Source organism: Pagrus pagrus, assembly GCF_965226575.1.
Source record: "Pagrus pagrus genome assembly, chromosome: 11".
Lineage (NCBI taxonomy): Eukaryota > Metazoa > Chordata > Actinopteri > Spariformes > Sparidae > Pagrus > Pagrus pagrus.
The window spans coordinates 19880073-19907547 of NC_140195.1; the positions used below are offsets into that span (position 1 = coordinate 19880073).

Consider the following 27475-nt stretch of genomic DNA (forward strand, 5'->3'; position numbering starts at 1 on the left):
AGTAGTAGTAGTAGTAGTAGTAGCAGTAGTAGTAGCAGCAGCAGTAGTTGTAGTAGTAGTAGTACTTGATTAGTAGCAGCAGAAGTTGTAGAAGTAGTAGTACTTTATTAGCAGTAGCAGCAGTAGTAGTTAGTAGCAGTAGTGGCAGTAGTAGTGGCAGTAGTAGTAGTAGTAGTAGTAGAAGTTATTAGTAGTATTTACGTGCTTTAATCCTTTAGTACGGTCGTGTCGTGCTTTACCAGCAGGAAGTGGAACTACTGAGGTCGTTGCCATAGTGACTGTAAACCTAAGTTTCTCATCAGCGCCTGTTAGCTTCATTAGCAAATTCTATGTTGGAAAAAACTTGCTAATCGCCGTGTGTTACCCATCCCAAACGGACTTTCTTGTTAAAATGGAGGCTAAACCTCGAGTTCTGGGCACAACATCCAAGGTAGTTCCTCTCGCCTTTCCCAAAGGATCGGGAAAGTTGTGTGAACTTTGTCAGAGAGAAGCCCACCTGCAGTGCACCGAGTGTCGGGTCACCTTTTACTGGTAAGACTGAGTTAGCTTCACTTGTTAGCTTAGCTGCCAGCTAATGTCTGCTAGACTAATTATCCTTGAAAGCACGGTCTCCTAATGCCACATGGTAGTCTTGTGTTTATTGCGTGTGTACCCACTCAAACCATGTGCACAGTTTGGACGGTAGGTGGCAGTGTTTGACATATTTTTTTCACAGCAGTAAATCACAGAACACGTCGGCATGAGGAGCGCTCATGTGACTGTGTCGTTTGGGGGGGAAAGGAACAGCTGGAAATGAAATTACCACAACGATTATTTTTGTTCATGTGACTTTTGTGCTCTCGTCGGTTTGAGCATTTCAGCAGGCCAACATCAGCTTTTTGTGTGAGCCAACATTACCCCCTGGCGTTGTTGGACATCTACACAGATTCAATAACAGATCATAAGATGGTGCTGCTGGGTGAAATCCTCCTTGGCACAGTATGGGGAGTGAAGAGGAGCATGTGGTGACATCCCTCCCTGCAGGGATTTACAGGGATGAGCCACTAAAACCAGTCTCTTAAAGGGAGCTTATTGTGCTTGCTTCCCTCTCAGCCTGTAAAATGAAACACAAGTCAAGCACATTTCTTGAATTAGATGAAGAGTTGCAGCCTACATGTCATTCAACTATACCCCAGAAGAAAGGATAGAGGGGAAAGAGAAGCAGATACAGTAGATTAAACATGTTTGCAGTTCAGAGTTGAGATAGCTCTTGTTATTTATCGCAGCAACATCATGACTTTGGAACAGGTTTCTTTGTCTGGAAACAAGCCCATAAATCTGTCACATTAAGGGTGAAGTGGTTTGTTGAAGGTATAATGAGCCATATCATATTATTAATCTGCTGGCAAACTGCTAGTATCCAGACTAATGTTTGTGGTTACTGCTTATTATCAGGCAGATTGAGGAGCATTACGTAAAGAAAGCTCTGCAGAGACAAGAATGTGTAGTGGCCCAGTGTCCTGACAAGACCCCATGATTTGTGTGTGTCTATTATACACACACACGCATACACATACAAGCTATGTCAGTGCTACTGATGCGACGTGGCCAGATCACTGCCTGCTCGCTGCTTCTGTCTCAAGAAGCAGCACAAGTATGCTGGAGGGAAGACACATGCTCCTCAGTAGAAAAAAAAATAACGCAAGGAAAAACGAAGACAGTTTCCACAGAAGTGTGCAGGATCGGAGAGCCAGAGGAACTAAATTACAGTCCAGTTATGTAATGGCATACAATTTAGTATGCCCTCTGTGCACTCAGATGATATTTTCTAAATGGGATAGAAGCTCTGCTTTAGAAATGTTAGCTCTTGGTTCAAAACAGCTGATAAGCTGTGAAGAAACGTTTCACAATTTGAAGTCAGTCTGATTCACACTTTTAACACATTTCTACAGAGCTGCTGCAGTTCTACACTTACAGTATGAGCTGCAGATCAGAGCAGGGAAAAAAGTTTTTGATCAACAGCCTGATTCCTGAGCCAAAATCAGCCACATTTTAGCCAGAGGGGAGATCTCATATGCATGAAAACAGGAAGTTTCACACAAAGTCATGAGGAATCTGTGGATCTAAGGTGGCCAAAGGGTGAGAGGAAACTGAGATAGGAAGTCAGTTTAGCAATATAACAATCCCTTTTTTTTTATTCCTCAGTCATGCAGAGCACCAGCAGGCTGACTGGGTGGGGATCCACGAGAGAATCTGCCCGTTGCTTGTTTCCATACGCACCCCAACACTCTCTAGTCTCCAGGAGGTGGGTCGCATTGAAATGCAGCTCAAAAAGGTGAGGATGCGTGTGATGCATTAGGACCACATGGGAGCACAGTTTCGACGTCTTGTTTTGACTTTGAGTATAGTTTACATCTCTCACTGTCAAGGCAATGCAGAGATGAACATGCATTTTACATAAACCAGATCTCCAGGCTGTGAAAGGTTTTGAATTTTCTTCTCAGTTATCTATTTATCATGTCTTTTCTAATGGTCTAGTGTTTAGCTTGCAGGTTTTTGGATTTAGCTATCCTAATTTCATACGACCTAAGTTGCCAAATCCAAACCTGGAGCACACAATAAAGTGGTAGATGTAATGTCTAAAAACAAAGCACATTAAGAATAGATGGAGGAAGAGGAACAACTGGTCTGATGTTTTAGAAGAAGTAGAGAGAAGGGATTTCTTTACATGGCTGTTACTCCAGTGATACAGAGGCTATTACTGAGTATTGTCAACAAATAAGAGGGGGTTAATTCTTCTGAATTGTTATGCAATATCACTGGAGGAGGAGTTCGATGAATTAATATAGGGTAAAAGCAATCTGACTTGTTCAGTGGGTTTGGTTTCTCACCTAGGCAGAGCTGATTGAGATTTGCAGGCTTGTGGCTCAGAGCAAGCTGTCTGAGGGGAAACACCAGGAGGCTCTGCCTGCCGCCCAGTTTTTCCTGCGCTGCTCCATAGACGTCCACGGCCCTCGTACTGTCCATCTGGTCCCTGCCTACCTGCTGTTGGCTGAGGCCAACATGGGTGAGCAAGGAGTAAAAAATGGTTTCTCAGCCCAAATCGTCCCCTTTCTCTTTCCTAGATGTTTAATGTACCACTGTTTAAGTGTGTGTATATGCACTTGTGTTTTCCAGGTTTGGGTAATCTAACCATGGTGGCAGAGCTCCTATCCCAGGCAGAGTGGGTGGTGTTGAAGAGCCCAGAATGTGGTCACGCAGTCCACCACCGGCTGCACAGGAGTCTGGGCCGCCTCCACGCGGCAACTGGAAACCTGGAGGCAGCTCTGCTTAACTTTGCAAATGATGTGTGTGTCATTATTAGTACACGCACCAGAAATGGTGCCAGTACATGAAGTATCTTTATTGTTATTATGAGGAAAGCTATGACTCTGTTTCTGCACTTTACACTTAAATATTTTTAAGTATAATTAAGTATATTTATCAAGTATGGATTGAGTATACCTTTTCTCTGATGTTTTTGTAGATATACTTTGCCAGTGAGGAGTATGGTCTGGATAGCACTGTCACCTGTGGTGGCTACTATCTCATGGCTGATGTGTTTGCCAAACAGGGGAAGATGCCCGTTGCTTGTTCCTTGTACTTTGAGGTAAAAATAAAAAAAGATCAGATAATGTTATGAGAATTTGACCAATTCTGTTTTGGTTTATGCGTTTCATGGTATATCCTCTGTTGCTCATTCGTAGGTGGCACGTACTTGGCACTACCATCTGACCAAACTCCTTGAGACCCACTTACAAAATATGCAGAATCCTGACATGTTGTTTGAGCCCTCTTATGGTATGTGTTATTACATTAAATATGCACAGTTTAAGTGTGATATAGAACCGTATAAACAATATAAATCCATACATTTAGGCTTCATCCAACTATCCAATTCTACCATACTATTCAAACAGTGCAGAATCAGACAATGACATCAGAGATCCATCATTTGCTCTTCCCGCTAAACAGTAGAGGGATCCGTTGTCGTATCACTGAAGGAATAAGGTCAACAGCACTATATTTAGCTGGGCTGCATTGCTGTACAATCCGAAGGCTAAAGCCCAGATTTACACGACCATGCTTAGGGCTGACTAGAGACCAGTGCTGACACATCTCTGGCTGTGCAACATCCGCACCACTACCCCCTATCGCAGCTGCTGGCCTACATATGATGCTAAGCCTGTTAGCCGCAATGCAATTTCTCCAGGCTTTCTGGGATGTTTACCGGAAGTGGGTGTGGAAGGGAAGGAAGCTTACACCAACTAGACAGAAGATCTGTTTTGTGTTGGTCTATATCAAATGCATAAGTACTGTGGTTTTTTTTTCTTCAATTTTTAAGCGTATTTATGCCCATGGTAATGTACTGTTAAAGCTAAATGACATTTGCACATTTGTCTCTATCCATGACTTTCAATCAGACAAAGCACAGCAAGTCGAAGTGGATGAGATGTTAAGAACCATGTTGGAGTTTGAGCAGAATCGTTCAGGAAAAGACTCCGCTCAGATTGTACTGGTGGCCCACTGCCTGGCCATGCTGTGTTTCCTGGGAGGAGACTATCTCAAGGTGAGGTGACCACCAGGCATTAAAGGTTCAGTTTGACACAGTGACACATTTCCCCATTACCCCCCTTAGAAGGCCGTCTCAACACGGGATTATCTCTAATTGGAAAAGCCGCAAAGATGAGGTTTGAATTAGCTGGAGTTCACGCGACCGTCTCGGCTGTCTGACTTCCAGTTTCCAGTCTCTCTTTAATACCACTGGAGGCCGGATGAGCAGATCCCTACAGTATGTCAAGCCAGCTGAGGGGATGAGACAGTAATGATGTAGTGAATTTGTCTGTTCCACTGACTGTACAGGAAGTCATGCACCAGAGAGATGACTCCCGCAGACTTAACACCTTGTCAGGGTCTAAGTTCAGTGGGTTTGATGAGATCTTGCGACTAACCACGCATGGCCTCATCCTAGCAAACAGTAAACACATAACAAGAGCCAAACAGTCACACAAATACATTTCACAACACTGGTTTCTGGATGAAAGACAACTTAACCAACAGCTGCATCAGACGTCAGAAGTCTGCCTAATTTAACTCGCCTGAAAGCTGTTCCAGATGATTGAAGAGTACTTTGATCTCCACAGTGAAACTGAGTTTTTGTTTGCCCTCTTCCACATGGACATATGTGTGCAGGGTCAGTTCTGAAAGAAGCTCTGTGTCCTCGAAGTTAGAGGGATTCTTTCTGCTGGGTGGAGGCTGCCTGACATGGGCGTGTGTATGGGTCAGCTCGCTCTGGTTGAAGGATGATTTACTCACACTGTGCCTCCCAACCACAAGCCTACTGTTCAGACCAACTGTCTCTTTTCTCTTATATTTATTGAACTGCAAAGTATTAGAAAAAAAATATACGTGGAGTTTTGATGACCACTTCCTCTTGTTATGGTTGTAGTTGCCCATGTTCTTGTCCACGTCATGGATCTATTGTGGGTTGCAGTGCCAGAGCTGTATTTTGCAAAGTACATAATTTGAAGTACGTACAGTTGTTATCATTAGGAGGTTACTTTGAGGGAATTGTGGTTAAATTACTTCACTTTTTTTAGTCTGTGATTCAAGGTGTTGTTGCATGGATCGACCAAAAAGCCCACAGCTTAGTGTATCCGCCTTGTAATCACTGCAGATAGCTGTGGGTAGATAACACACCGAACGCTTGAGTAACACACATACACGGCACATTCCGAACTGTGTACAAATCCAAAGAAACCGAAGGAATTCCATGGACGCCACTGCAAACTTCAATGAAATCCACATTGAGTTTGGCATGTTTCCATCACTGGGTTAGCATTCACAGTTGTGTGCTTATTTCCCCTCAATTCTAAATGATAAAGGACAATCATTACAGCCTAGCAGATCAGGTGGTCAGAAGAGTAAAGTGGGTTAAGCTAAACTGACTGGGTTGCAGTCCAATTTTCACTGATATTATTATATAAGTCAGCTTTTCTCTCTTGGGAGAGTCTAACAGCTGCAGCTGCTGTGTTTGTTTCCGTTTGTGTTTGTGTGCCAGGCATCGGGATTTTGCAGCACGGCCCTGCAGGCCAGCCAGCTGATACCAAACCATGACCTGACAGAGCCCATCCAGGGCCTGCTGCAGCTGGTGCAGAGTCTGCAGACAGAACCACATCCCGCTTCGGACTAGTCGCCTTACCTGTTCCAGACCTGCTCCATCAGGACCGCTGATTGGTTCACCCGGTGTCAGTGTAGAAACCACTGAACTGGGAACAAATAAAAAATTTACGGGTGCAGTTTATGATGTCGTTTAGAGATGTTGTGAACTGATATAACCAGAAAATGACAAAATACTGGGAACCGTAAAGTGACATCTGTACTCTGAGCACATAAAACAAATGTTAATATGGAAATGTTTAATAAAAGCAGTAAAAGAAGGAGGATACATTTTCACTGTTTTGAATAATGACTCATCTTTATTTTAATCTAAAAAAAAGAGAGGGATATATATTTACATCATTTTGCACATTTGTGAATTACATGATTTGGGGATTCAGTTTGGAACACTGTCATAATGATACAGAACAGAATCATGGTGAGGGCGTTTGCTAAAAATCATTTTATGCAATGTTTCTGCTTATCTCATATCTAGCAGTCCAGAACCTCTTCATCAATCCACCATTCGCAGATAGAATTAAAGATTTCTAATGTCTATGCATCATCAACAGAGAGCTGCATTATTTCACTGAAGCATAAACATTGCATTTTCCTCCTGCAGATCCAGTATGTTGTAAACCTTTATGCAAACCTCAGGCTCGTTTTAAAACACATCGACATAAAATGAACCCGACGGTTGCAGTGAAATCCTACATATTATATACAATTCTGAAACATTTATTCATTATATCAAAACAAAGAATCACTTTTAAAATCATCTCACTACTAGTGTTATTAGTACTGAATTATACTGTACAACAAAGAGTTTGTTTTTTGGCATTCAGATTCATTTTCATGTGTTGAGAGGCAGCAAAACATGGAAACACTTGGATTTCCGTATATTCCCTTTTTTAAATTTTTGAGCCAAATATACATTAGCAGCAGTTTGGATTTAAATAGTAACCTTGTGCTCTGTTGTGTACACAGTGACTAGTCCAGAGGTCCCTACATGTTTGTTCCAGGCCTGCCGAGCACCACACGGACCAATACACTTTCCATCATTTCATGATTTACACACATTTCTTTCTTCCTTCCTTGCGTCACTAGCATGTCGTATCCATTTCTTTTAGTAGCTCCCATACCTTTTATCCGCTTTGATCTATAAAGACCAAGCAAAATTAAACCCACCTGAACTGGAACCTTGACTCAAATCAGTTCTCCCAAAGGAAACCAGACAATGAGAAGGCATTTTCAGAGTTGTTAGGGCACAGTTAAATGAACCTTCAATGGCTAGATGTGCGCTGTCTGCATATGTATAAAATACAGATTTAAATAACGGGCTGTAAGAGAGAAATGAACATTTCACTCTTTCCTATGGCTGGCTTTTTGATGTCTTGAAAGGATATGTGATCTTTGATTTACACTGATGTACACAATGTAGAATGACACAGGCTTCAATACAAAGACAAAAAGGGGACGACGACAACTAGAGATAGTTGAGACTGGGATGTGACTTGTTAATGATGAAGCCCACCGGCCCTTGCATGTCAGGAGAGCGGACATCAGCGGATTTCACAGTTTGTTTGTCGGATACTTTCATTATATAGATACCGGACAACATCACAGTAGTGTAAATGTTGTTATCCTCTCAGTGGAGCCACTGTGATCACTTGACAGCAGACTTTAAACTTAAACTTTAAAGCTGCCTTTCCTGTTGTCTGGTGGGTTTAGGTTTGGCACCCTCGAGCAGGCCCCTCGGACTCCAGACAGTAACTTCGGCCCACAAGAAAGGGAAATAAAATCAAGCTTCACAGCGGTTTCACTTTATTAAGACAATATTAGTGCACACAAACCACTTTTTTTCTCTTTAAAAATACCATAAATTAGGAAGAAAACAAGGAACAATATAAAACAAGCAAGGAAAAAAAGTGCATGTTAACCATGGTATACACCACATTGTCTTATACTGTAGTTTACAACCTTTTTTTCGTTGTTGTTTGTGTAACTTTTTGTCTGCCGCTAGATATGTGTTGTGTTTTTGACATGTCTTTCGCTCAGATGGATATGTCGTGCCTTGGGGGGGGATTGGGAGGTTCAGGGATGAGATCCAGGCTGCTTCCCTGAGTTGTGTTCAACAGAAACATGAACGTCACTATGTGGAACAACTTAGGGTTTACATTTGTGCTTTTTGATCGGAGCTGTAAATGATTCTTAATGAACCTGTATGTTGATATTTCAGAAGGCGTACTGGAGGTAAAGTGACAGGAACAAAAAACCATAAGCAAAAGCTCTTGGCTGCTGAAATCCCTGGATTTTTTTTTGTTTAACTTTCTTCTCTAAGGAAATAAAAAGTAACATTCTATTCAAAGAGACTGCAAAAATATAGTTTTAATTATGTATTTGTACATCATGCCAACATATTTTGTGGGTTAGGATACTTGTTTTTTATCCAAAAAAGGTGAAAACAATAAAAAGGTAAAATCTACAAATCATATGACTGAGAAATCACATCTAACCAAATCTAGAAATGTTAGCACCAAATTTCAGTTTCAACCTTTCAGTATTGCAGGTCTGTACAAACATGTTTGTCCACAATAGCTTATGAAATTTTCAACGTTGGCAGTAATTTCAGCTGTTCCAGTTTCAACAGCTGGATGCTAGTATGCACTGAAGCTAATTCACTACCTAAATATTTACAAAAAAGCTAAACAAAAAAGAAAAGAAATAGAAAATAATACACAAACTACTTTTTAGCTCTTAGACATAGTAGGGAAGGAACACCTGGTGTATCAGGGCCATTTGAAAACCACAAGGATCCTGGCTGATATGTATTGTATGTTTGAATATCTATTTCATCCTATGGCAGTGAGAAGTCACTGTTTTGAGGTATATTTTGTTCACACGCTGTCTCGTGTTTCATCTGAGCAAGAAAAAGAAAATGCATCTGTTTTTTCATAAAGTGCTAGACAATTGATGAGTTATAAAAAGCAGAAGAGTGCTGCTGCTGCTGCTGGTAAGGCTAACCAAATAAGCTATCGAGGAATGTAGAATTAAAAATCGAGTAATGGCACTCAATTCATTTTTATACTATCCAGGTCGTGACTCTATAACAGAAATGCTATTTGTCTTTTCTACTACCATGCACATGTAAGGGAAGATTTGCGAGCCTGCTTCATTCACAGTGAACAGAGGTTTTCATATATGGACACCGTGTTATCACCTGACGGGTGCTAATGGTATGTAATCATGGTCACTGTCAATGTTGCAGCTACAGCTACATTTTAAAATCAGTTTAATTATAGGAGAGTTAAAAAACATTGTGTATTCAGTCTGTTTAGGTGGATTAACAACACATGACATGTTGTCTTATAGCGAAGAATTATGAATAGCAGTAAATTTAACATTAAAATTCCTTTATCTCCAGTTGATGCAAATCCTGTTCTGTCTCTGACAGGTGCACTTCATTGCTACATTGGAGCTGACACTACAATGTGTCGAGCATGAGGATGTTTTCCTGTCACAAGGAGCTAATCACTTGAAAAAAACAACACTTCATTTCTCCTCCAATCCACCAAACCTGACTACAGTCTCAGCAGGAAACCCCTTCTTTATGACTGCACAACATACTGCAGATTCTCTTTAAATAAAGATATCGTGTTGTAAAGATAAAAATACGGCAGGTGTATGCCTCTCTGAGAATCCCACACCCACCCCAAAAAACACCTTCACCCTCACTATTTTGCAAAAAATGAAACAAGGAGAGGTCAATTTGGCAGTTATCATATGTGTTACATCCCACTCTCTGCACATTGCTGCAGTGTAAGCTAAGTTTGGATCGTGGGGTTTGGGAGTAGAGGTGCAAAGCGAGGAGAGTCAGGGGAGCAGCCTCAGATCTTTGTTTCTTTTTGAGGGGAGTTTTGGTGTTTCTGTTTCTGTATGTGTGTACCGTTTCTCTGCTCTTGTTTTGCATTTAACATCCTATGTTTGAATCATTTTTGGATTGATATGTGTTTTTAAAAAGGAATGTCTGTTGCCATGCGTACAGGTGTGTATGTGCGTGTTATGTTTTTGTGAGTGCATGAAGCTGCTTGAATCTCACTCAGTCAATAATTTGATCTCATTGGCGAGGAGGGTGTTGAAGTTGTAGGCCGGATCAGGGAGGTCAGGGAGATCAGGCAGGTTGGGGGCTGTGGACTGGCGGGGCGAGGACTGAGAGGGCTCGGCCAGCTCTGGGTCGCTCTCGCTGGAAGTGGAACCCATGCTCATGTTGCAGACGGCCTCGGGAAGTGAGCCACCGCCGGTGGGCACGCTGCACACCTCAGGCTCACTGCTGGTCTCGCTGGTGCTCGACACGACGGACAGCAGGGACATCTTACGGGTGAGGCGGCTGGGCAGCATGGACAGAGCGTAGTCGGCGACAATGCCCGCCACGTCGATGCCACAGGCCTGGTCGAAAGCAATGAAGCCTACATTGGCATTGGCCTCGCAGACCACAAACGAGCCATCGTTGAGCTGTAGAAGGTCGATGCCGCACACATCCATGCCGAGGATGTTAGACACCTCTATGGCCAGCTGCTTGCCCTGCTCGCTCAGTGGGCACATCATGCCAACACCACCTAACAATCAGAGAGACATTAAGTTTGTTAATACCCTCAGTCATCTGTGGTTCCATCCAGTTTTTCTTTTTTATTAAGAATCAAGAGTAATCTTTAAAAAATATATGTGGACGATCAAAAAATAGAAAATAAAAATAATAATTTGGCTAATTTTGTTATGTAAACTCAGAGAGTCAAATAGCACAGCCAATCTATCTAGAGTCAGCAGAATTGTCAACATGATCTGTTACATAAACACAGAATAATCTGATGACTGATGTCCTAAATATGTCACAGCACATTACAGCCTCACTAGACCAAAACTGCTCATGCTCTGACATTGAAGATCAGTCTCATCAGCTGGACTGCTGATGTCTCTGGGGCAGATTGTGGATGAGCTTGGTGATCTGGCACTGTTTCCCCAAACTGGTTTATGTAGCAGATGGAGTAATGATCAAACATTTAGAAATATGCTATGACCGTTAAATATTCTCCTCACATACAGGAATGGTTAGAGCAATCCAGTGAGATAGTGATTTAAATGTGGCACACAGAGCAGTAGTTAATTTGTTTTCTAATGGTCTTATTAAAAATTAATGCCTTTCTTTTCCTTTTACTATGTTTAAAAAGAAGCTTCCTGAAACTAATCGTAACAATGACCAGAACAGCTTTGGTTCTCCAAGAACAGTGGGACCATTTAATCACACGACTCAAAATAAAACATTGCAAGACTCAAGGCAACTCAAGACAGATTTAGTATCATCCATATAATCAATAAATTAACTACACCTAAAAACAGACTAGTGTAAACTTAAGAGGATCTGTTCCAGTGCTGCCATTGTTGGTAACTGTGATGAGTGGAAGGGGAAGTGAGTTCACTAATGTATTATGTGTGTGACAGTGTGAAATTCAGTGTGTCATCTTTGACTCTCGGGGGTCTGCCTACCCAGGGAGCAGTTGCTCTGCATGCGACCATCAGTGGAGCAGCGTAGCATCGAGCCAATGACGCGGCCGCCCACCAGGACCACCCGCACATCTCGGCCATGCGACTCCTTGACGTACTCCTGGAACAGGTAGGGGGTATCGTGACGGATCAGGTGGCACAAATCCGTCAGGTGGTGTTTGTCCCGTGCCAGGAACACAGCCTTGCCTGAGCGAGGGAAGGAAGGAAAGGTGAGTTAGTTATCAGGCTGTCTGGATTTCTTCTTTTCTTTCTTTTTTATATGAACATGAAAATAAAATTTGCAGGGTCTGGTAATAGCAGTAGAGGTTGGATAACTTCCACAGTTTAGCTGACAAGAAGCTGCTTCTGCTGACCAAGTCTCATGTCAGTTCCCATTTCTCATATAATGGATGGGACACTCCTCTTAGCAGCCACAGAACTGCTTCTCACAGAGGATAGAAGACGCCTGTTTTAATTAGCACCTTTTGGCTCCGTCTCCAGGTTGTCACGCACTCTGACCCCTGTTCCCAGCACCAGGGAAAATCATGTGGTCTGTGAGTGTATGTGCACATTGTGTCTAAGTGACAATCTAAACAAGATGACAAGGCGATCCCTTGGTAAAATCATAAGGATGTGAAGATGGACAGTCAAAAGTCAAGCCAAAAACAAGACAAACAAGGAATTATGGTCCTGCGACTCAGTGAGACATGTGACTACTGTGTGATGATGGTACTAAAATATTGTTTGCACCCAAAGGCAAATGATATACTGAGAATTAGAATATTTCCCAAGACCTAGCCATGAAGAGCAAATTAAATTAAATATGGCATCTAGTATAGACCTATTAATACAAATGATTCTTAAGCTTTGTGATTTGAACTTTATATTTGTTTACAGGCCTTGATGGCTCATGAAAAGGAAGGCAGGCTGGACTTGAGCCAATGTCAACGGTCAACCGCAGAGGAGAGGAAAGCAACCCTTGAGATGCTGAACTCCATAAAAAGGGTGAAGTTAGAGGCTGACCAACGGCTGCTTTCCCTAACAATGCACTGTGATGGCAGCCCAGGCTAGCCAAGGTCCATTGTTATTCCTTCACACAATGGCAGACCCAGTCAAGTGTCGATAACTATGAATGGGAAAGGGCTAATGGGTCAGCAGGCACTGGAAGCACAACATTAAGGAAAGTCTAAAACTTCCCACCCAAGTCCTGTGTGTATTTTGGCAAAATGAGGAGACGAGGGTCAATTTGTAAACTGATCTAGCAGCCATACAGCAAGAAGCACTACAAGCTTCTGTTCTGTGTTTGTTGCAGCACCGCAGTCCTAATCATTTAACACTCTGTCAATGAATTTCATATAAGGGTGGACTGAGCTGCTGTTAGGGGCCTACAGTGTACAGATCCTTCAGGTGTGGTGTAGTGAGCAGAGCTGGGACCTCATCACAGAAACTTCATACGTCTGAAACCCTACCCTGTCTAGTGTTAGGATGATGTTTAGGATTTTTGGTATTACAAAAGCATGTTTCCTGACTACATTTAGGAAAAAATCCTATCTTATATTAGGATAGGAATTTGTCAGAACTGTCCTAACTGAGGAATTTCCTAAGTTAGGAATTCTAAGTGGGAATGTCATAGACCCTGTCCTAAATTGAAAGTAACTGCCATAAACTGTTCAGTCTGTATGGAAACAACAATGAAGATGAAGAGCAACATGAGCACCGAGGCAAGCCGGCTCTTAGCTCAAAAGTAAGTCTAATAAAAAGTAAGTCTGTGTCGCGTATGATTTCTCAAATTGTAGATTCCTCTCAAAATCAGACCCTGCTATCATTAATGATACATTTTCATCTTATATATTCAGCTTATAATATCGAGAATTTCCACTGTTACCACCCAAATCCAGTATGGATACTCTTCTCGAGACTCTTCCTAGGCTTAAAGGGCTTATCTCATGTTTATATAATCAAATTCTATCTTTTAAAGACCACCCTCTTAACAATATTAAATGTGTCTGGGAGAAAGAGTTAGGTATGGAGTTTGATGGGGACTGGTGGGAGAGGGCTACTGCATGTGTCAACTCCTCTTCCTTCTGTGCCCCACTGAGTCTAATCCAATTCAAGGTTCTGCACTGACTCCATCTCTCTAAATCTAAACTGTCAAAAATGTATTCTGAAGTGGATAATAAATGTGACCGCTGTGCACAGTCCCCAGCTGATCTAACACACATGTTTTGGTCATGATCTAAATTGATAAGCTTCTGGTCCTTTTCTTTTGAAACAATCTCTGAAATCACTGGGGTGGAGGTCCTGCCGGGTGCAGGGATAGCCATTTTTGCAACGCCTGATTCAGCTAAAAATTTGACATCTTGGCAGCTAAACATTATTGCTTTCAGTTCCCTTCTTGGAATACTAATACTAAAAATAATACTTCTTTGGAAGTCCTCTGCACCCCCTTCATCATTTTCCCATAGAGGATATAATGATGTTCCTTAATTTAGAAAAAATTAAATTTGCACTTCGTGGATCAGCCCAGAAACTCTATTCCACCTGGCAGCCCCTCTTATCTTATTTTGACCGATTTACATGGCTTCCCCATGATTAAGACCACTTATACCCTATACTTTATGAATTATTCTGATGCTGTGTATCTGTGTGATCTGCTGTGCTTGCGGCATATGGAAGATTTTCCTTCCCCTTTTTTTTTCTTCTCTCCCCAGTCATGAAAATGTGAAACATATTACTGAATGTTTTATGTAAGGCTCCTTAACTTATGTTATGTGTATGTATATATGTACGTACGTATGTATGTATGTAGGTATATATATGGGTATATATGTACGTAGCAGTACTATTGTGTATTTTATTTATTTATTTTTTATTTTTTTATTTTTTTATTTTTGGCAATGGGTGACGGTGGGGTGGCTGAGCTATCAAAAAATAATGGAGGAAAAACTATTTCTTTTCCTGTAGAAAGTATATGTTTTTTTTATTCTTTACATACGTTGGTCTTCCCAATAAATATAAATAAACACAAAAAACAAGCAAAAAAAAAACCATGAACACCGAACTATTATGAATGAAATGCTACTCAAACCGTGGAGAAGCTAACACTGTTGTTAGTCTGTTGGAGAAGCTAACACTGTCGTAAGCCTGTTGGAGAAGCTAACACTGTCGTTAGTCTGTTGGAGAAGCTAACACTGTTGTTAGCCTGTCGGAGAAGCTAACACTGTCGTTAGCCTGTTGGAGAAGCTAACACTGTTGTTAGTCTGTTGGAGAAGCTAACACTGTCGTTAGCCTGTCGGAGAAGCTAACACTGTTGTTAGTCTGTTGGAGAAGCTAACACTGTCGTTAGCCTGTTGGAGAAGCTAACACTGTCGTTAGTCTGTTTGAGAAGCTAACACTGTCGTTAGCCTGTTGGAGAAGCTAACACTGTTGTTAGTCTGTTGGAGAAGCTAACACTGTTGTTAGCCTGTCAGAGAAGCTAACACTGTTGTTAGTCTGTTGGAGAAGCTAACACTGTCGTTAGTCTGTTGGAGAAGCTAACACTGTCGTTAGCCTGTAAGTTGTAATTTCGTGACACAATTAATACCTCTGAGTCATCGAAGCTAAAATATAATGCCTGTTTATTCGTGTCCATTATAGGAAGCTAGCTAGCCAGAGACAAGTAAAGTGAGACAGCTGTTGTCATGGGTACAGGCAGTCTCCTGTACATTATAAACACAGATACAGGCATGACAGGACGAGTGCTGATTGAAATATCAAGTTTACAGTTTTAGATAGGATCTCTTAAGTTGTAAGATCAGCTATGAGTTTAGGAACTGCTACTAGTAGGAAGTAAGGACTTTTTCTTTTTTTGACACCTAGGAAAGGAAAAGCAGTTGACTGAGGGTCTTACCTCTGTGGCCACGCGCGTTCTTCACCACCACGGGGTAGCCCAGTGGCTCTGCCTCATCGATCATCTTACGGAAGTTGTCATGCCCTCCTGGGAAACGCCCGTGAACACAAACACAAAGCAGACAGAGAGAAACACAGAGAGAGAGGTGTAAAATATATTAAAAAATTGTCCTTGTTTTGATAGCAGTGTTCACACATGACAGCCAACTGAGCAGGGTGGGGGGAGGGGATGAAGCCCGTTGCTATGGCAACAGAAGTGACTCAAAACAGCGAGGCAGCGGGAGTGTTGTCCTGAGCTTTTACTTATTTTGCTGCTTGATTCATGAGATTGGAACTGAGCAGTCAGTGAAGGAGGCATTAATGTGAAGCAGCTGACCATATCTGACATTGATTCAGGAGCTGGCAGCTTGTAGCGACAGCTGAGCTTCAGCTCTCTCTACTTTGGCTTGAGAAGTGATTGAAAAATGTGTCAAAAAGATTGAGAAAATGGGAGGTGTTAATAACTTCTTTCCCCTCGCTCTCTCCATTTCCACTTCTCCGTCTCCCTCTCCATCTTTGTGTTTCTGTCTGGTCTTATCTGGCATTGAGTCAAGGGAACAGATGTGAGCTCAATGTCACACAGTTTTTCCAGATGCAACGATTCACATGTGATTTCAGTGAGAGGGAGAAAGAACAGAGGTAGCAGGGGAGGGGGGAGAGAGAGCGGACTGCAAATGTGGGTCCAACCACGTCATAAGCTGCTGAGGTTGAGAACAGGAGGGAGGCATCTTTTATTTTGAAAAATCATGAGGAGGGCATGGGGTGGGGCGTTGGGAGGAGGGTGGGGGTGGTGGTTGGGGGTTGAGTTACATAAGCTCTCCAGCCGCTCTGCATGCATTGCCTGGCCTACTGTGCAGAGAGACGAATGGAATGTAGGCCAAACACCCCCTCCTCTCTCTTCTTTCTTTCTTTCTTTCCCTCTGTCTGTATCCTTCTCTTTCTGCTCTCACAAACACCACAGCACTGTGGATTTTTGGAAAACAGGAAGAAATGTGCAGCGTTGTTTGTCAGCCCTTTGTTTTGTCTTTGACTACAATCAACCACAACAAATAAAAACAGCAGCCTGGCATGTTTTGTGAGGGCCGTATCCACATGTGTCGTGCCTTCATCAACAGTTAAAAAACCACTGGTGTTTGAGAAATTGTGAAAATGATAAATATATGTGGTTAAGTGGACAGCTATGAGGATTTGACCTGGTATGCAAATGGGATTTTTTTCTGTGCTGTTTGAGTAACCGCAGTGGACTAGCAATCTGCTGACTGATTATTTATTATTCTGTGATACAGACACATGTGGACTAAAGCCTCTGATGCAACTAATGTGACTGAAATGTCACCTGACACAGCAGGGCTGGTGTTTAATCTAATATCCACTTGACTGTAGATGATGCGGTTATATTACCATATAATGTGTTTATATATACTTAAAGATAATATTCACATCTAGTTTTTGTTGTGTTCACATTTCATCAAACGAAAAGTTTTATCAAACGAAAGGCATGATGGAAGCAATTCATTAAGAAACTGATGAAGAATCTAGGTTGACTGGTTCTGTGGGACTTCCTAAGAAGAAATTGTCCAGCGGGTGCTGTGATGGACAAGTCTATTAGAGCTAGGGTGTTTATTAATTTGTGCATTTGTGTGTAACACTTCTATTATGTACTCTGCTCTGGGAATTACAGTATGCTCAGAGCCCTGCATGAGGAACAGTGCAGTGGCATCTTTCAACACAAGGCCGGTACTTGTCCACAGACTTGGAAGCAGATACATTAATAAAGCTATCTGCATCACTCATCAACTGACTTGCTGGTTATAGTCATGGAGAAACACACGGCTTCAGACGTCCTAGTTACAGCAAGACAGTGCTAAAATGGCTAAGACTAATGCTTATTTTCATTGTTGATTCATCTGTTGATTATTTTCTAAATGAAATGATTAGTTGTTTGGTCTATAATGTTATAAAATGGTGAAAAATGTTGATCAGTGTTTCCAAAAGCCCAGAATGGCTTGTTTTGTCCACAAACCAAAGATATTTGTTTGTCTACCATAGAGAAGTATGGACTCCAGTAAATATTCACATTTAAGAAGCTGGAAGACTTTTTTCTTAATAAAATTACCCAAAGCGATTAATGCAATTCACTTAATAGTTGACAATCAATTCATTTTTGCAGCTCTTAGTGCTACCACAACTCACTGAAAAGGATGAATGTCAGGTATTGATTTACCGTAGGAGAAGGTGTCAGGAAGAGGCACCCCGTGACCGGCCAGCTCCTGAAAGGTCCAGAACTTGTTGACACAGTTGAGTATGGCCTGGGGCCGGTTGATCAGTCGACAGCCCATCTTCTCCAGATGGCGCAGCACAGTGATGTCACTGTCTGACTGCACCCAGGGCGTGGGCACCCGTACCACCACCACCTGTGGGTAAGATGTCACCAATTCCTGCTCCACTCGCAGACCTGGAGGGTGATGTGGTGAGGGGGCGTGATTGGAGAACAGAGAGAAGAAACAAGATGGTCATCATTAAACAAAAATCCTGTGTCAGTCTGTGAGACAAAAAAAACGTTCTTTTTGTCATTCTTTATTGCTACCATTACACCGTAAAAATCCTATTTCCAGTAGCTGGAAAAATTGTGTTTGGTGAGATTTCCTCTACTGGTGGAAAAGATGACTCGTCTTATGGAGGCTGTTTGTGGACACTGCACTGGCTCTGACCAAGAGTTGGCTGGGTTACAAGACCATGCAGAGGCAGCCAGCTCCAAGGCTGGTGCTGTTAAGCCATGAATTTGGAATCTGCCTTATTTACATGCTGCCCATATCCATATACAGTACTCCCCTGCAATGCTGCCAGCTCGTGTGTCTTTTGGACCAATACTGTCTTCTCCTTTGGCTAAGGAAGGGATATTCTTGCTGATACACTACTTTGTCTCAATGTAGGGCAGTGGGGTAGGGAGTGATGTCTGAAACCCCAAGGGTGCATAATTGAATTTAATCACACACGAACACACATGAGAGAGAAAAGCATGATTAAAACCACTGTATTGTATCCAATGAAATATTTGTTTGGTTCAAGTCGTTGTCCCTTAAATTAAATCATAAAAAATGTTGTGATTCTGTCACAATGCACAATGATTGTCATCTAGTTATCTCATTTAAAAAAAATATGTTTTGTTTTATAGAAATTCAAACTGACGTCGCTTTTCAATGTCTCAGCCTGACACCACTTTTATTATGTAAATGCGAGCGAAGGAAATACAACAGGCTAACTGAACACATCTGAATAGGTCACTGATCAGCCATTTCAATTCAGCACAGCACGAACAAGCCATGGAAAACAGGGGAGACTTGACAAAGAGAAGCTTGTAGAGTATAAAGCCGGCGTGACTTGGTATACTGTAACTTTTCTACTCTCAGTCCAATAACAGCTATCTGGAATAAGAGTTTGATATTGGCTTGAGAGTTGCTAAACACAGATGGCAAATTCACCAAAAGATTTGGCAGCATTCTACTGGTGACTACTTTGTCACCCTGGATGAGAAAAGGAAACAGAGACAGACTGTGAGATTTTTGAGCAGGCGATGCGACCCAACAGCTCATCAGAAAGAACAGATTGGGTGAAAAACTAAAAAAAAAACAAAGTGTACGTGTGCACATATATGAGCACATATAAGACCTGTAGAGACCCATTTGTCACTGGCACAGCACTTCACCTCTACAGTGACCTGATTTTCAGCCATCTTAGAATCTGCAGGCTCACAATAGTGACAGCGCCACTGGCTGACATCATGAGGGGTCACGAGAAGCTAGATGGTTGCTGCATACATAATAACATCAGACAGCTAGCTTTTGGTGTGCCGGCGGATGCACGGTACAACAGGCGGACACTGTGGGTGGGACCAACATTTGTCTTTAGGGTCATTCTGTGGACAGACAGGTAGATAGGGGTACATAAGAGAGAGCAGCTGACAGACAAGGTCGGGGATGTCTTGTAGCCTTGTAACACAGAGGAATGGAGGGAGGGGAGGGAGAAATGGAGGCACATGAAAAAAAGGGGTTTGAAGCCATGAAAAGGCTGCCACCCCTCCTATTTTCTCCTCCTCCTGCTCACAATCTCAGTGTAGGAGCAGGAGGATTCACTGTCTCTCCAGCCCTATTGAACACTCTCACACACTGCTCTGATTGTGCAGCTAGAAGCAGTGAGAGTGGTGTTACAGTGGGAAGTGTCAGGGGATGTGGTCTCATGCTTTTTGACAGACAGTATTCACTGGTGCTCGTCTCCATCTCCAGGGGAACCAAACAGAGACCAATGAGGCAGCCAGATGAATCAGTGGTATTCATTTGTGCAAGTGTGCACAGCGCTGCCCGTCATGTGACTGTTGCAAAAGCATTTAGAAAACCTCCTGATTATTTTGGTGTATAACAAAGGCAACATGGGTTTTGTGTTGTGATCGTGTCTACATTTAGTGTGGGTGGGACCTGTTTATGGTCACAACTCACCTCTACGACAGTGTGTAATATTTTTATGGTTCAATGGACTGTACATGCGCGTCCCATTTTCAATCTGCCTGACAAAGCTAACAAGCATAACAGGCATTCTGTGCATACCGCTGCAACGTCACAAAGCAGGCGATGCCGACAAACGCTGTGCCAATGTTTGGCTACTGGGTCCTGCCAGTCCGGAATGCAGTCTCAGTCTGGGTCAGGGGGTATCCTGTCTAAATTAGCCTGATGGGGCAGCCGGTTCGCCCACTGTTTCTTATGGTTCGCTATGGTCTTCAGTGGTCTATTTACATATCTGTCATCAGTGACACACAAAACATGTACTATAGGCCTACTGAGAGGCCAAGCAAAAAAATAAATCTTTTTTTTTCATCAAGCACAGAGGCCATGAAATCCTGCATATCATCGGTGAGTTAGCCTGTTTGTCGTACAGCTGATAGCTACTCTGACATTTACAGTACTTTGACTAACAGGAATCTGAAATACAGTCCCCAATAATACAGAAATACTTCCCATGCCTAATCCAGACAAAAACAATGTTTTGTGGCTTTGAACTATTTAATCTTGGAATTCTTCAGTGGCAGTTTAATGTGTTTGTTGAGCTGTTTGCATGGTCATAAGACGATGCTTTAATATGGTGACACCCAATTATGTAATCTAAACTGATATAACTGGAAACTATAAATGTGTTTATGAAGATTTTTAAGATATCGTTTTTCTCCACCATCACAGTTCACATGTGAACATCAGTTTGTTTATTTAAAGGTGCAATGTGTAAGAATTGGCCATCTGTCAAATTCATACTCCAAAAAAATAGGGGGCGGCATATGACCAAATCAAACAATATGTGCTGCAAACTGTACCTGCCTTTAGCAGGTTAGCTCAGTTAGCTGTGCAACTAGCCATTTAGAGTGGGAGCTCAAGGACCAGGGGAGTGTTGGTGTTCACACCGCTACAGGGGCTTTGGACCAGGACCGGCCGGGGCTATCTGGTCAGCATGCTAACTTCAGAAGATATCTCTGAAACACAGTATATAGGCATCATAATGTTAAATTAGCTATTTATTCACATTGTTGGGTAGATAATAACTTTAATTATTTGCATGCGCAGCACTATCACAAATGACTCCAACATACATTTTAATATATATTCATATATACACATACACTGGATGCAAATACTTTTATGGATACAATAAATTATGTTATGAATACATATTGGTGATGTAGCTTGTTATTATCCGTTTTGTTGTGGGGACTGGAGGAGAAAGTACTTGGGTATAGTGGCTGAATGAGTGAGTCTACACCCTCTCTTGCCAAGCCTTACTCAATAGCTATTTTTATGTTTCTGACATTATGCTGGTAAGGAAATATTTAGTATTCACCAGCCAAAGTGGCCAGTACAAACAAAACAATAAACCACTGCTATTTCAAGTGAAGTTTCTATGACATCTCTAAATGATTCATCAATACCTGGCAGCGTGGCAAGTCATGAAGTTTTGGATGTTAGGTGCTGTCAACTGTCTAACCTGTTAGACAAGGTGTACATTTATTTTGTCTGACAGGAGCACCAGGAGCACACAAAAGAGAAACAGATTGTGGTTACTTGCAGCCTATCCCAGCCACATTTTTTACCAATGATGCAACAACATTCAGCATCAGAAAATATAAAAGTTTATAGTCCAGCAATCATAGAGCAGACACTGTTAACTATGCAAACTACAAACGCAAGTGTTTATTTGCAGTATGACCATATATATAAAGAAGGGCCGGACATTCACAGCAACATAGCAACATATTTGATATGGAAAGATGTGTCAGCCACTTGTAAGGTTCTTCTTATATACTACTACTACTACTTATTGTAAGTCGCTGTGGACAAAAGCGTCTGCTAAATGCCCTAAATGTTAATGTAAATGTAAATGTATAAAAATAGTGGTTTCAGTTACAACAGTAACAGAAAGAAAGCAATTTCAGGGTGTGTTGGTCAGTGTTGCTCCAAGTAATAGCTCTCTGTCTGTTGGCACAACTAGTTATAATACTTACAATTCAGTGTGTGACAACAGGCTGGGGTGCCTTGTGTTGAATATGTACATTAGAGCAAAAAATATACTACTATGTGTGGTGCAGGGTAAAATAAGATGTAATATTGTTACTAGGGTTGTCACAATACTAAAATTTTCAACTCGATACCGATTTTCAGGAAAATATTCGATACTCGATACCATTTTTGATACCACAAGGATAAAAAAAAAAGACCCCAAAATTTAAAAGAAATATTTTTATTAACAAGAAAAATGCATCATATTTTCGTTGTTGGTCAAACGCAGATGGTAGAGTCGGCTGTGTGTGTTGCTGTTTAGTTGCAGGTCGACTTTTCTCTGCTTCATTCTGGGACTTTAAGAGAGAAAATAACACTTTTCAGTCATCAACATTTATTTAAACTTAGTATACTGACACTGTGTCTATTAACGTAATATGAGCATGCATAATTTATTTATTTATTTTTTAACCTTGTTTATAATCATTAACGTGACGTCAGCCTTTAATCGCTAGCTGCAGCTAATGGCTAATAATAACACGGCCAACATTAATGCGGGCCACTGGCCACGATAACATCAGTAATAAGTTTGAAACGAAAGACACTAACCTGCCGAAATTCACTGTAAAGGCCAGGGTGTCGGTCCTTAAGATGTTTCGCGAAGTTGGAAGTATTACTTGACTTGGTCGCCACCGCCTTGTAGCAGTGTTTGCACACAGGCTTATCCACGTCCTTCGGCTTTCCGTGCTTGTTAGACTCGAAGGCAAAATACCTCCAAACAACACTTTTCCCTCTTTCATTTTCAACCAAAACTGGTTGATTTGGCCTTCCTGCAGCAGCACTGGCCATGCTCTGTTGTTATTGTGCACGTCACGGTGAGGGGGGGGGGGGGGGGGGGGGGGGTGCCTGCTGCTGTGTGTGTGAAGGCAGAGAGAGAGAAGGACGCAGCGTCGGCGGCTCGCCGTCGGGGAGGGGAGGGGTGCCGCGGGGTGGGGGGGTGGTATCGATACTTTTTTGAGTTTCGATACTTTTGACAACCCTTATTGCTACGTGTGGTTAATCTAGTTATACACACACACAAAAACACACAAGCAGCAAGTACTGAAGGCCTCTTTTGCACCACCAATAAAATGCAAATAAACCTGTTCAGGCTGCTTGTGATAATTGAGATACTGTAGCTGTTGGGGCTGTGGCATGCAAACAGGTCACCACCCCAAAACACTGTGTACACTTTTTATATCCTAAAACTTAACATATACTGTATTTTTCTAAGCAATTGTAAAATCCAACTTTTTCTATTGATTTTGCAACAAAAATCCTAAAGTACGGGGTAAGCAACAGCAACAGTGGGATAAGTTAGTACTGCAATGTGGATTTTAATCAAATTAAAAGCAATGCCACACAGTTGATCATCATATAGTCTCATTTCTCATAAAATGCAGAGTCTGTACTTCATAATTAACCGAAAATGGATCGGCATTAAATCTACAGTATCTCAACCCTGTGTGTTCATGCTGATGAACACTCACATGTCTGGGGGCAAATTAATGTTCCATCATCCTGTTCACTGACATAGGAGTGTTGCATTTATCATGTTTGGGGTAAAAGTGTGCCCACTGGCAGGCACAAGGATCACATGATCAGACATCCATTCATATCCGGTCTCTGTTTAAACGTCTCGCAGCAGACATCATGGGGTGTGAAATGCCTCTAGCTGAATGCTGGGTTTAGCTGTCTTATGTGAGAGGCCATCATGGTCATTAATGCATGTGTGCGTGCACATGTGCGTGTACTCATCTCTTTTCCTGGGGCCACATTGAACCCATTAACTTTAGTGTGAAATGTGGACCTCAACCTCACTTGAGATCACACATGTGAGCCAAGAGCATGTGGGGCCTTTGAAATAGCAAGCTGTAAAGGTGTTATCAGTTTCAGGATTACCTTAACAAATACTACATGGTCAATAATGTATTTTGGTTTAGGTTGTTAATGTAGCATCTACCACTAGTGGAAAGCTTATCATTGAATTAGTCCTGATAACAGAGTTGCCTTTTTATGTGTTTCCCAATACCATGTATTCATTATGGCACTAAGCTTGTCAATTAATAATAAATTATCTTTAAAGGGTAATAGACAAATGACAATAGCGGTGAGTGACCACAAAGGCGTTATTGATCACGATGTGAACTCATGTCTCCAATGCAGAAACAATGACAACTGTGAGTGTCACTCACTGATCATGACTCAGTCGCTGCATATAAAGTTGCATCTCCTTGTGGTTTGTCAAATTCCAGAACTGTCTTAACTTGTTGTGTTGCCTCTGAGTGCACTAATGCAAATCAACATGAAGATTCAAACAGCCTGCATATTACACCAGTTAAGCAACTTTATTTTCATTGAAGACGATGCAGTCAAGCTGCCGATTCTATAGGTTCTGTAGCCCGTGGTGTTTTTCGTTTGTACATAAATGCTGCATGCAGTGCCAGGTGCATAGGACCGGTATGCACATCACGACCCCCAGACAGAGTATGAACTCTATGGCTTCCGCTGTAGCAAGCCTATAGCGTGTCCAATCTGCCCACTGGCTGTTAATCTGTGATGTCAAGCCAAGGCTCAGAAGACGTTTACTGTATGTAGACTTGAGGCCAGCATGGATTACAGGTAATGCTAACTGCCCCTGCTCCAGTTGTGTGTATCTTGCTAAGCCACAGGTCTAGACAGCTGTCCAACTTCCTGTCCTGGTTAGACAATATGCACCCATTTTCAGGGTGTCTCCTAGATGTATTCAGTATTTTATGATATCTACAGATTGGCCTATTGTTTGGTTGAAACTGCATTTTAATGTACTTTTCATGTGGTAGGTATTCTGCTTAAATGCCACAAATAGCCAATTCTAGGATTTGTGTATGTTCACAAATATTCCTTTTGTTGTACTAATGTATGTGGAATACAAGTAATTTGAATACTCCTTTGTTGGCATTTGAACCCCCATGTTGAGTATAAAGGTTTGCCACGACTGAGCTGTACAGTAGACCTGATGTAACAGTATGTAGTCTGTGAGGGACCAATCTCACCCCTATTCATCCCACATCCTCTCCAAACTATTGAGCCTGTGCCAACGCCAGCCTACACCGCTTATGTGTTAATTGAGACCTACACGCCTCTCATCTGGTGACACGGCCCCACATCACACCGCCTTGACGAATTCCATGTGTGTCTGTTTGCTGAGAGTTCCTCCTGTTACAATCACTTTATCAAGGCCTCCAGAGCCAATACTGTAAAATGTTGTTATTTCAGAACAAGCAGAGTACAAACAATGTGTTCTGGACAAAGCAGTATCAAAATAACACCAACAAATGCCTGAAGATAGTCATCATGATATATTGTTGATAGCATAGATACAGAAAACCTGACATAGGAGACTTGGGGATTAAGCTGAAACATGGTTAATTGTTTTTTGGTTTTGATAATCAGTGTACTTTTTTGTTATTAATCATGTAATAACAATAAACAGAACTTGTTTATGGTTACACAGATGCGATATTTAATTATGATTTTCCTTCATTTAACCTGAATATTTAGTTTTTGGGGTTGCTGGTATCAATTTTAAGATATCACTCTAGTTGCTTGTTGCATCTAATGAACATGAAATCCTTTAAGATTTTCTAGAGAAAATATTTAGATGATCAAACTCGACCTGTGCACTTGCGACCCTTTCTGTATGTTTACATGTTCACATGTCTTTTTCTCCGGCCTGTTTCTAAAGACAGTCTGCCTTTCCTGCCTGAAAACCTCGGGCTAACATGAGAGAATATCATAAAACCTACAACTAGAACCTTCGAGCGACGCAATGTGCAGTTAAATTACATCAGTTCAGTTTGCCCACAAATGCCTGTGATTTGATGTGGATGCTGCAACATTAGAAACGATTTCCCCGTTGCTCTGGTGATTAATTAAACCTTTCAATAAACGACATTGCAGCGTATTCAGCGAAATGAAACCAAGCAGCATCGCTCCCCTCGGTCTGGAGGGAGTCTAGCTGGAAAGTGGGTTAGGCGGTCACTGCTGTGGTACACTTCGCTTTCTTGCTAGCAGGCAGACCGGGCTAGCCCTCGACTTGCTTTACGGCAGTGCAGCCCCCCTAAACAATGACCACCTGCTATTCACTATTCATCTAAAATAATCCAAGTTACACTGCACCATTCACTGAACACACTTTACGACCACATATCGGCAGCTTTGAGTAATTGTTTTATACTTGCCTAATTGTCCCTCGCTGATGGTAAGCACGATTTGATCCATGAGAAGCGAGCGGAATTCCACATCCTCGTCGGCGCAGCGCTCCTTCAGTGCCCGGAGGATCTGAAGTTGAGGATATTCCTGGCTGATACGCCGGTCGGTCACGAACCAAACCCGTGAACACATGTTTGGACGAGTGGATTCAAAAAGTTAGGGGGAAAAAATCCGTCCGAAAAACTGTGGGAGGCGGCAGGTGTGCGGTGGCAGCGAGTGGTCCGGGGGTCGGGCGGCAGTGTATTAGCACAGAGATGCTCACACAATGGAGACCTCGGCGGCTAACAGTACGAGCAGGCTGTGATGTGGCTAAAAACAGGACCACGGGTCAACCGTTGTCTGGACCTTAACGTAACAGCAAGGATGAATAATCTTCGTTATCACCTTTGTTTCCCTTCATTTGCAGCCATTTAGTCCTCCGGAGGCGCAGTTAGCAGTAACCAGACCGCGCGATTTCGACACAAGGGAGCTGAAAATAACGGTATATTTACCCGCAGAAACTTGTCTCTTTCAGCCGAGAGGCAGCTCGTGGCACTATTTGCCCGCCGAGGCGAACAAAGCTCAAGCTGTGCGCTTTATATCTCCCACCGGTCGACTCAAAACTACCAATAAAGTTTTCCCGCGATCGCAGCGGTTGTATGGCGTTGCAAACCGCAAGCTCGTCGGTTTGTCACAATGAACTAACGACAGCCCTCTCTGCTCCGTTTGGCTGCTATCCACACGGTGCTGGTGCTGAAAAGTGCACGCGCTTCGTTTACAACTCCACTTCTCCGCGTGCCCGTGCTCAGTCGACGGGGCCGCCCCAAAATAGAAGGTTTGGAGGGGCGCTGACCAATCACGACGCGGCCGCCGTCTCGTCGTCCAAACAGAACGCGGGCGGTGTGGGCGAGCCGCGGCCAGCTTGACCAATGGAGGAGGTCTAAACAGAACGAGGGGCGGGGCCTGGGTGTGAATCTGTGCGTGGTGTCTGCAGTGCGCACGAGACCGCGCACTTTCCGAACCGG

The 27475-nt window shown here is 42.4% G+C and overlaps 2 protein-coding genes across 2 annotated transcripts; one reads left to right on the forward strand and one right to left on the reverse strand.

Moving 5' to 3' along the window:
- Positions 1-189: 189 nt before the first annotated feature.
- On the forward strand, positions 190-6474 carry zmynd12 (zinc finger, MYND-type containing 12). Its single transcript, XM_084367366.1, has 8 exons — positions 190-531; positions 2185-2314; positions 2875-3046; positions 3157-3326; positions 3506-3628; positions 3726-3819; positions 4443-4588; positions 6080-6474. Exons 1-8 carry the CDS (start codon positions 392-394, stop codon positions 6209-6211), a joined length of 1107 nt encoding a protein of 368 aa, XP_084223492.1. The 5' UTR covers positions 190-391; the 3' UTR covers positions 6212-6474.
- A 1504-nt stretch (positions 6475-7978) lies between these two features.
- Positions 7979-27232, reverse strand: rimkla (ribosomal modification protein rimK-like family member A). The gene is made up of 5 exons (XM_084367365.1): positions 26441-27232; positions 17867-18097; positions 15605-15691; positions 11719-11922; positions 7979-10793 (listed from the first exon to the last, which is right to left on the reverse strand). Exons 1-5 carry the CDS (start codon positions 26601-26603, stop codon positions 10273-10275), a joined length of 1206 nt encoding a protein of 401 aa, XP_084223491.1. The 5' UTR covers positions 26604-27232; the 3' UTR covers positions 7979-10272.
- Between the last annotated feature and the right edge of the window lie 243 nt (positions 27233-27475).